Below are 10,778 nucleotides of genomic sequence, written 5' to 3'. Positions count from 1 at the left end.
GATTTGATGTCAATTAGCCACAGGAGCAGTGAGGTCAGGTACTGATTCAGGGGAATTAATTCTAGTTCACAGATACCACATCCCCTCATTGCATCTGTACTTCATGCTGCACTGTTTCCCATTTATAACCTATCCAATGCTTGGCATTAAGCAGGTTGGCCATAACCTTGTCACTGGTACTATTGCACTGATGTATTATATTAATATTCTTTTTTTTCCACAGCAGGTTATAGTTGTATTTGTTTTTGTCCAGCAGATGCTTAGTTCTTTTTAAAGCAAACACAAAGGAGGAGGGGCATCTGTGTCTAGAGACATGAACTTTCTTCGGCATTCCACAGGATCACACAGTCGTTGTCATGTAAGCTGCTAAATAATGATGTAACATTGTGGAGAAATACAACAATGTGAACTGACTTTTAGGGCTGACATTTCTGGAATGTGAGACTTTCTCTCATACGACATTTTCAGCTCTATTTTTTCCGTTACATCAGTCTAGTTTCACAGCACATGGAAGCTGTATTTTGAAAATACATTTAGATAGGAAAAAAGATAACTGCGCTCTTATAAACAAATGATCCTAAAGGCTCCTTCTTGGTTTAGAAGAACAGTTTTTGATAACATTGAATGTGTTCAATTTACATTGTTCAGAGTAACCAGCACAGCATATTTTAAGGGATTGTTTTGTGCTTCTTTAAAGGTACCATTCTAAAGAGCTCATTATTACACACTACAGGGTGGGCCATTTATATGGATACACCTTGGCAGTCATTACATTACATTACCTTACAACATGGTGGCCATTTTGAAGTTGGCCATTTTGGATCCAACTTTTGTTTTTTCAAAAGGAAGAGGGTCATGTGACACATCAAACTTGGTGTGCTTATTAAGGTGTATCCATATAAATGGCCCACCCTGTATATGGCCAAAGGTTTTTAAAAATACTTTATTAGCATTAGCAAAGAAACTGCAGCTATTTATTCCAAACATGTGTTCAGGGATCCAACCACATTATTATTTAATTTCTTCAGATATTTGTTGTAGTGTCATTTATGATGTAAATCATTTGAAGGCTCTCACATAGTTTCTGACTGCTGCCCAACAAAAGAGGAGGTATGTATACTTTTAATTGTGCTATATATCCTGCTGTGTAGCTTCCTAGTTTTAACGTAGCTTTTTATTTTTTATTATTTTGTTTATTAATATTTGTTTACATATTTATAATCAAACCCAGTTCTTCAAAAGTAGTATATAATTATTTGTAGTATAAATGTGTTATAAGGATTTGAATGTTTTAAACATTAATGATCACATGCATCACAAATTTGCAATAGTTAATTCTTTATTGTAACATAAGTTATTATGGCATATGAAATAAGTTCCCATACTGGATCCCTACATTGGAGCATTCTGAGAGTCATACATTTTTCAGATTTTGCCTGATGAAGACCCTGGGCATTGTGTGAAGAGAATGTGAATATGTGTGTGTGTATGTGTGCCCTGTGACCTGAGCTCCGTTGTGATGCAAGTGTGTACCTGTCCAGGATGAGCAGTGAGACACTGCTGCTCCAGCTGTGCTTCAGGGACCATACTCTCCAGGCCCCCGCAGGCTACAATTCCCGCAGCAGAGCTGACACTGAGGAATGTTTCTCCCTGAATCACAGAGAGGAAAATTCCCCCCCTAGTGCCACTGGCTTGCTTTCTCTGTGCCATATACTGGAGATTCAGCTAGACTTCCTAATGTGATGGTTCTTGAAACACATGCAGAAAATACACCAAATACAGCAGGAAAAAAGTCTTAAAGTGAGGTTCAGTATGAAGAATACACTGAAACTGTACAAGTTTCACAAGTTTCATCTTCTTACCTCCACAGAGCAGGTATTATTTGGATGATCAATCATTCTCAATAAAGCAATAACTGATGCTTTAGTGATGTGTTAGTGTGTGCTGAGCTGGTATGAGTGAATCAGACACGTTATGACTGCTTGAGTTTTTAAAGTCCTCATTGTCCCTGCTGAACTAAAAATAGCCAATCAGCCAAAAACATCCAGACAACAGTGTCCTGTGGGCAGCGTCCAGTGCCCGCTGATAAAGGACTAGAGGATGAACAGAAACTGTGCAGAAACAGATGAGCTTCTGTCTCTGAGGTGGAACAACAATGCAGGTGTGTCAAACAGAGTGGACAGTAAGTGGACATACTTACTTCTGCTGCACTGCTGTGTCTGATCAACTCGTACATACGCCAACACACTACCACCACCACTTTATCAGTGTAACTACAGCACTAAGAATAATCCTCCACCCAAATCATACCTGCTGTGTGGTGGCCTTTGCAGGTGTCCACCATTGTAGAAAAAGCTGAAAAAACTGTAAAAGCCTGTGATTCTAAAACTGTAAAATGCACCTGATAGGTAGAGCTGATAAAATGAGTGTATGTAGAAACAAAATGATTTTAACCATTTATATTTAGAATAATAAACTAAATATAATGTCTTATGTATTTTGGAGATTTGCCTTCACATTTTGTCTGAGAAATATTAATGTGGATATTGTTCCACCTTCAAAGTTCAGTCTCAGAACTTGGTTGCAGTTTCTGCTTCTCACAATATAAATATTTATTAAAATGGATTTGTTTAAAGAAACACTAGGTATATTTTCATACTTTGATAACGAGCTACTGTTGCAGAATATAATTCTTTTTTTTTTTTACAGCAGGGAGATCCCACTCTGCTCCAAACGTTACATAGTGCAGTTTCTGTAACGCTGAGCCCGGAAAAGCAACAACATGGTCTATTCTCCCTATTACAGGTCAGTGGAGCATTAGAACATGAATTGTTTAAACTCTAGTCTGGAAATGAATTGTAATTTATTTTAGTATATTACACAATAATGGGTACTGTCACTTATGCTAAAAAGCATTAAAAGCAAAGAAATGGATTTTGATGTTAATGATAAATGTTACTGACAAGAAAGTAGATACACTTACTCACAAATATTAAAACTGCTCAGGAAAGCACCAATCCATTTTTAACTGCAAGTGAGCAATTAACTACTTCTGGTTTGTGTAAATTATAGAGTATGACAAGTTGAACTTAGTGTAAAATTCCCTGTATTTTGTGCTACAAGAAGTCATATTTTAGACTATAATACTGTTCATGCAGAGACAGAAAGAATGACATAGCTGTCTGACAGCAGAATGATAAATCATGTAACTATGATATATGGGCAATTGATATAGCTACTCAGAAATACCAATAAACCGCATAAATATTCCATGTTATGCTAGGTGGCTTTCAAACACACAGTCAGACAAGGAACACAAAAGCATGTTGTGATTCTTGAGCTTTAATACTTTATCAAGTTATATTCAAACTAGTAACAGTCTAGTCCTTGTGAACTGTATAAGAGCAAATGGACATTTGATGGATATAACAACAGACATCTTTCACATAACGTTTATTTAAGGATGCTTAAACAAATCCACCAATTGCAGTTTAAGGCAAAAAGGCCATTAGGGCCATTCTCAACATTTCTGATGCACAGGTGGTCATAGAGGTCAGGTAGTGTCAATGGCACAAAAATGTAGGTGCTTTAGAGTGACCAATAAGAGGTCAAATGAGTAAAGGGCAGGTGGAAATGTCAGTAACGCTACAGGAGGCAAACCTGCTCCAACTTGATACAATGTGAAATGAACAACAACTGCTATCCTAATATGAACTTAAAACAGCACAGAATACCACACCTTACTACTGACCTTTCAGTATACAACTGAAATTTACATACACAGATAAGGAAAGGTATAGGAGTTATGAATTACAGAATATTAAATAGTTTGACAAGAATGAGATCAGTGGATCAGTACTAGGTGCCAATTAAATCACATCAGTTTATAGTTCATTCATTCATTCATTCATTATCTGTAAGCGCTTATCCAAGTCAGGGTTGCGGTGGGTCCAGACCCTACCTGGAGTCATTGGGCGCAAGGCGGGAATACACCCTGGAGGGGGCGCCAGGCCTTCACAGGACAACACACACACTCACACATTCACTCACACCTACGGACACTTTGGAGTCGCCAATCCACCTACCAACATGTGTTTTTGGAGTGTGGGAGGAAACCAGAGCACCCGGAGGAAACCCACACGGACACGGGGAGAACACACCCCAGTCCTCACAGACAGTCACCCGGAGCGGGAATCGAACCCACAACCTCCAGGAGCTGTGTGACTGCGACATGACCTGCTGCGCCAGCGTGCCGCACTTCATTTCATAGTTTCCATACAGAATTCCATAATTCCATATGACCATAAACCATATTGTATCCTGACGCCTCTTCATAGAATAATATACATTGTGAAGCAGGTGGACTGTGGAAGAGCTGAGCTGCAGTGACGGTTAATGATTCAGATCAAATGATTTGAGATCAACACTAGTATCTGACCTCACAAATGTTTTTTGTGGCTGAACACAACTAAATGCTCACAGCAATGTCCTAACATATAGTGTAAAGACACCCTACAAGTGTAGAGATTGCTAATGCAGCAAAGGGAGAACATTCTCCCAATCGATATCCTTGATTTAAGAAGAAAAAATGGATGAGCAAACTCTTGGACATATAGTGTTTACAGACTAAACCGAATGGGTACCTGTCATATGGATAATGGAAACATAAAAAATAAATTCCAACACTTCCTAAAACACACTGAACAGTGTTTAAGACATCTATTTATTGTCTTATTTTTTTCTGCTCAATCCATTTTTATTTTCCTAAAAAAGTCAGACCTAAACTCCAACATAAAACACAGAGAACAAATGATATAAAGGTGTTATCTTTAAAAAAATTTATAGAAATTATATAAATTTAAAGTGTATAAACAGAATATATCCATAAATGAGTTTAACCAAGTGTTTGTAAGAAAATATGTAGCCTTTAAAATGCTCTGCGGCAGGATACAGAGCATCCAGATGTTCAGTATAATAAACCTTCAACACAGACACAATGACTACATAATTGACCGTTTTCTCTGTCATTTGGACCACTGTCTGTGATTTAGAGTGAAAATGACCCTGAAATTACCTAGCTGGACGACAGCCTTTTAACAACACCATTTTCCAAACTTTACACAAGTACTCTGACTACTATTCAAACACATTCATGGATTTCCACATCCCTTGACCCTGACATGGGTTTCATAGTGAAGTTTATGAAAAAATAATTATGAGAAACATTAAATATATAAACTAAATATTAACTACTATAAATGGGGGAAAATATTTAATCACCACACTTAGATGTTCACCCAGATTTTACTTTCTAACCAATAAACAAATCACAGATATGACACAAAACAAAACACAGTTAATACTGTGTTGTTACTCCTCAGGCTTGAATTCACTAATTGAAAAAACTATATATTTAAAAGCAGTAGCGCCAGTCATAAAAGCAGGAGGGAAGTGGAATCCGAAAGTGGCTGTGCAGGTAGCCAGGAGATGTGATTGGCCAAGTACAATGCGGAGAAGCAGGCCTTGGGTCACATGATTCATGGAGAGCTTTTAGTAAATTTAGTATATTATTTATTATTATTTAGTATTACATTTTTGCTGGAGCAACTTATGACATCCTTCCAACACCGCAAAATCTTGGACTGTGGATAGGTGAAGACCCTAGTTGTGGATTACGTACATGGGTTGACACGCTGAAGCATTCTATCAGCTTGAAAGGTTAGATTGTCATAGGGTCCGTATATGTCAAGACAATCAGGTGCTAAGGATTTTAGCATGTTTTTGGACAGTAAACCCCAAGAAGTTAGTTCATTGCTGAGTGGCTGTAGTAATAAAATGGTTATGTTTGTGCGTGAGGGTTAATGTATTCGAGAGTGTGCTCAGGCTACTAATATTGGTAGATGGGGTGAAGCATAAAAAAGTATAAAGTAAAAGCTGAATGAACATCCTCTAAAGAGGCGAATACATAATATTTAGTACTACTTACTAATGTAGAGACGGTGCTTCTATACTGGCCTCTTCATAAGTAGAGTAAGATATATGCCTAAATAAAAGTTAAAGGAATACAAATCAAGTGTAGCTTTAAGGCATGAAGTATTTCATCACAACAGTCAAAAATTTGTTTGTAAAAGATTGTTATTTGTTTGCAAGTTGCCTTAAGTTAAGTCAGGGCCTGCATGTATTATTTGACAATTATCAATTGACTCAAGTCAAGCTCAGTATTCCTGAGTTAACAAATTTTTAGGTTGCCCTCTGGTGGAGGAAAACAGATAGTGTTCTTAAATTATTAATAGCCACAGTAATACTGCAATACTGCTCTTCCCTCTCTCACACACTCCCAATTAGCAGATACAGGATTTTTAGGTTTTTTTTGTTTGTTTGTTTTTAAGAGGTCATTCATGTCTTATCTGTGTTCATTATGAACACTTACATTATGAACACTTTAATATATGTCAGCAATCAACATGCAGTTACTAAAAAAAAACTGTAGTGTTGCTTAGTTTCTTATTTCATGTCTGTCTTCATTTTAAAGGCATTAACAATGCTGAAATTCCTCTGGATTTATGGCTTAACTCATCAATTTAATGACATGGGGAAAAAAAATTCTTCCAGATGGATGACAGATGGATGACTGGGATGGAGGAGTTGAATGGAGGAGTCGGATGGTATTGGTTGATAGAGAACTCAGTTGATCATGTGGCGAAGTTTGGCATTTAACTCCTTTTCTTTTGCCAGCAAGTCACTGCTGTGCCTTTTATATGCCTCAAAATCCTACAAATTTAACATCACACAAATTTACAACAGAGAACACATAGCTATGAATGTGCCACACTGCAAGAACCACTGAGACAGTGTTTTGGCAGGTTAGCAGATAAACTGGCTTTTTCCTGCTGTAATCAGACCTGTTAACAGACCTTTTTAAGATCACTGTATGCCTCCTTGGCCTTGTCAAGAGCATCTTGAATCTCCTTCACTCTCAGCTCCCCGTTCACCGCAGCAGCTTCTCTGTCAAATCTGAAAAAGACAAGAAGCTGCACTACAGAATGCTCTGCCGTTTCCATATTGGCTTTGATTTTATTGCAAGGTCATTGTTGAGAGCACTGTTGTATTGTTCTGTATACAGAAACATGTTTACTGTTTTGCTGTTTATGCCGCATTAAAGTGATTTGGCCTAATGACTGTTCTTTGCCCTTGGAATTAATGCTGTAATTCCCAAGGGAAATGTATAAATGGCAGATCAGTTTGGTTATTTTTCTGCTATGCTTGGGATTTATACCTCTTCTCTGCATACTCCCTAGCACTTTCTGCTTCCTGCTTTTTCTTTTCCAAATCATGGATTTCCTCTTGTTTGTCCTGAAAAGAGAAACAACATTCCTTGTTGTAAGATTCTGCACACCATTCATGTTATTCTATAATGTAATATTAATATAGCTCTACAATTTTATTAGTCACCAGTCAGAGTATTATTACATTTACACAGCCTCTCTATCAGCATTTCCTCCAGTGGCATCAATTTTGTGCCACTTCAATATTCTGTGTTTAATGCAGGGCTGACCTGTATTATTTTTCCTCTTTTAATATTCAGTTCCAGTAATTCGTCTTTCTCCTTCAAAAGTGCTTCAAGCGTCTCCTGATTCTCTGTTTCTTTTGTGCCTCTTTCATGGCTTTGTCTGAGCTTCAGATCCATCTCTGGAAGAAGCAAGAAAACAGAGCAAAATAAGTAAAGGTGATGAAAGCAAGCTGCACATAGCTGGCCCACAACGGAGCTCTTTACCTGCACACATTTCAACTGCATTCTTTAGCTGTTTCTGAGTGTTGTGCAACTCATCTTGCAGTGAGGCTTCTTTAATCTGATGGAGATTCATCAGCTCCTTAATCTTCCTCTGGAAACCTGTTGTTTTGTCCCTGTTAAGTAAAAAGGAATGTAAAAGGTCCTAAACTGCAAACTTATAATCAAAGTGACACTTTTAACAGTAACTGAGTGGTGCTTACTGATACTCTTTTTCTAAATGTCTGTGTTGTTCAGCGAGGTCCCTCAGCTCTCGAGTCAGTTTCAGAATGGTCTTTTCTTTTTCCTCTAGCTCTTTACTAAACAGTTTTTCATTCTCTTCTCTGAGTCTCTGGTTCTCCTGCTGCAGCTCAGCATTCTGCCGTTTGTACTCATCTTTGAAGTTGATCAACTCTCTGTGGTTGGCAGCAAGGTCCATGAATCTCTGCTCAAGCTGTTCAGATCTCTGGTGCTCGTTCTCCAGCTCCATCTGTACTTCAGCTCTGAGCTTCTCCAGCTCTGCGTTGATCTGCTCCAGAGCCTGACAGCGAAGCAGCATCTCATCTGCCCTTTGCTTCAGAATGCAGATGAGACTGGACTGCTCATCGATTCTAGACCGCAGCATTTCTGCCTCACTCCTCTCCTCCTGGGAAAGCCCCCTCAGTTTCTCCAGCGCTTGGTGAACGTCCTCCATATCCTTACAGCCACAATTTCAACAGAAACATTAAAATGAGTTTTCATAAACTGCTGGAAATGGATTAGTTGATTGAATAATCTGTCTGCTCCAGTAAGGAGACTTTTCATAACTTTTTTCAGAAGAAAATCAATATGTTGTTTTAGTTTGTACAGGATGATGAAGATTGTTGGCAAATCAACTGTTGCATAAAATTGTATGAATTTTTAATGGTAAATAATTAGAGCTATTGACACCTTAATCATTTTAAAGCATGAGAAAACTAAACCAGTAATAGCACATCTGTAAACGTGCTATTGGTATCATCTGTAACACACACCTCTTTGTTATAAAATATCAATAGCATTATTTCAACTACTTTAAATTTAGCTGTTAGAAATAAAGACAGGTGTAAAAAGACAATATTAAAAGACAATAAAAAAAAAGCAGGGCAGGTCACAGAGAAAGGTGAAGGAGTGTGAAAATGTCTTTGTTGCAGAATGTATTGCAGTGAAAAAGCTACGCAGGTCCGTGCTGAATAAACCTGCACCGCGCAGCTGCAAGAGCAGTTTAATTTTTCCAAAAACTACATTGCTACCTGCTCACACTTCATGCAGTAGTCTGTAGCAGGGAACAATGACACAGTCGAAATAATGTAAGCTCATTACAGACAGCTATTGAGAGATGAAGGAATAGATGTTAGCCCGATAACGTCGCGGTAACGTTACCTGTTTGGTGTCTATAATCATTGTCTTGAGATCTCTGGGATTTCTTTGAGGAGATGTCATGTTTTCTCGTGATTCTTTCAATAAAAGGACAAAAAAACAACAGAAATGTGATGTCTTTGTTTAAATCCGCCGTCCGCTTGCTCCCATTCTCAACGTTAGCCTGTGGTGAGCTCCAAAGTTTCACTGGTTGCTATGGGTTACAGAGCTTTACATAGTCTCGCTCACTGGTTTATAATAAACACGGCCATGTTTAAGCCTGAGTATCACTGTGTTTATGGCTATGTTCATGAGTTATTTTAAATGTTTTCATTTTAAAATATAAAACAATTGTTTTGGTTAACAATTAAATGACCAGTCGAAACCAAACGAAACCGTGTTTCTGCCCATTTCTTTGTCATAAATGAGACGTGATTTTCCAGATTACCGCACAAGATGGCGCCGTTGCTTTTCCACAAGAAAACTCCGCGACGTTAAACAATTACAAATAAGAGAAGGACTGTGTTGCGCTCGGATCTAAGGGGTAAGCTGCAATCAAAGGAGTATTTCCTAGTTTGTCTAAAAATATGGTTGAAATTAAGATATAAACAAACGTATTACAATGTATTTATTTTACTTTATGTATTTACTGTCTTTTTTACTTTATAGATATTCACAGTTCATTGTTTACAATGGTATAAAAATAATTTAATTCATCAAAAATAAATAAATAGGTAATAAAAATGCATCACCTATTTCGGGAGTGTGTACACTATATAATTACAGTTGGAAATCTATTATACCTTTATTTTAATTATATACCAAACTGGGAATTTTTGTATTTCTATATAGGATATAGCTAGTGAGGATATATAATACTATACAGTCAGGCTAAAGGATATACTTCTTTTATACACAATCTATACATTTGTTTTAAGTGTGTGTTTAAATGACTATCTATATACTATATTTAATGATGTAACTTTTGCCTTTGTGATTCTGTAAATATAGTTCCTGCCTCCACCCATTTCCCTGCAGCTCAAGCAGGAAAGTTGACGGGATTGGTTCCTAGGTTTTATGACATATAAAACCCTGGCTGTTTGAATCAATCTTTTTGAGACTGTCATAGATCCTTGAAGTCATTCATCACTATGTTGTTTATGGTACACCCATATTTGGAAATCTGGGTTTAAGCTTGAGTTTTTAAAGAATTGCTTTTATTGTGCTCTATGGTAAATAAAATTCAGAACGCAATACATTTTGTCCTGTGTACATTTTGTTCCATGTATTATCTTCATTCATGTCATTGTATTGCTCCAAACTATTGCCACTCTGCAAAATATTTTTCCCCCTTTATTTCTGATTTTAATTAATGTTTTTTCACATAACTATAATTATTTCTGCTTTCAGTCAAAAGACATATCAATGGCTGTAATTTTGTCCATCAGTGTTGTGTGTTATAACATTCATTCGTTCATTGTCTGAAACCACTTTTCCAATTCAGGGTCGTGGTGGGTCTGGAGCCTACCCGGAATCACTGAGCGCAAGGCGGGAACAAACACTGGAGGGGGCGCCAGTCCTTCACAGGGTGACGCACTCTCACACATTCACTCACACCTATGGACACATTTGA

The 10,778-nt window shown here is 37.5% G+C and overlaps 1 protein-coding gene across 1 annotated transcript; it reads right to left on the bottom strand.

The window, feature by feature from the left end:
• Positions 1-3,340: 3,340 nt before the first annotated feature.
• Positions 3,341-9,659, bottom strand: zgc:172182 (coiled-coil domain-containing protein 89). The gene is made up of 7 exons (XM_066686957.1): positions 9,170-9,659; positions 7,993-8,465; positions 7,775-7,905; positions 7,556-7,689; positions 7,277-7,353; positions 6,915-7,014; positions 3,341-6,771 (listed from the first exon to the last, which is right to left on the bottom strand). The coding sequence occupies exons 1-7, from the start codon at positions 9,227-9,229 to the stop codon at positions 6,685-6,687; spliced, it is 1,062 nt and encodes a 353-aa protein (XP_066543054.1). The 5' UTR covers positions 9,230-9,659; the 3' UTR covers positions 3,341-6,684.
• Positions 9,660-10,778: the final 1,119 nt, after the last annotated feature.

Source organism: Hoplias malabaricus, chromosome 12, assembly GCF_029633855.1.
Source record: "Hoplias malabaricus isolate fHopMal1 chromosome 12, fHopMal1.hap1, whole genome shotgun sequence".
Lineage (NCBI taxonomy): Eukaryota > Metazoa > Chordata > Actinopteri > Characiformes > Erythrinidae > Hoplias > Hoplias malabaricus.
Note: the sequence above shows the minus strand (reverse complement) of the source record. Positions and strands in the feature narration are given on the sequence as shown.

Bases quoted from the DNA above. Each gene is read 5' to 3' on its own strand.
- zgc:172182 (XM_066686957.1), bottom strand. From the start codon at position 9,229: ATGACATCTCCTCAAAGAAATCCCAGAGATCTCAAGACAATGATTATA. The intron at 8,466-9,169 runs GTAACGTTACCG...TGTGGCTGTAAG, and splicing joins TGATTATAGACACCAAACAG to GATATGGAGGACGTTCACCA. The intron at 6,772-6,914 runs GTCTGTTAACAG...TTAAATTTGTAG, and splicing joins CATACAGTGATCTTAAAAAG to GATTTTGAGGCATATAAAAG.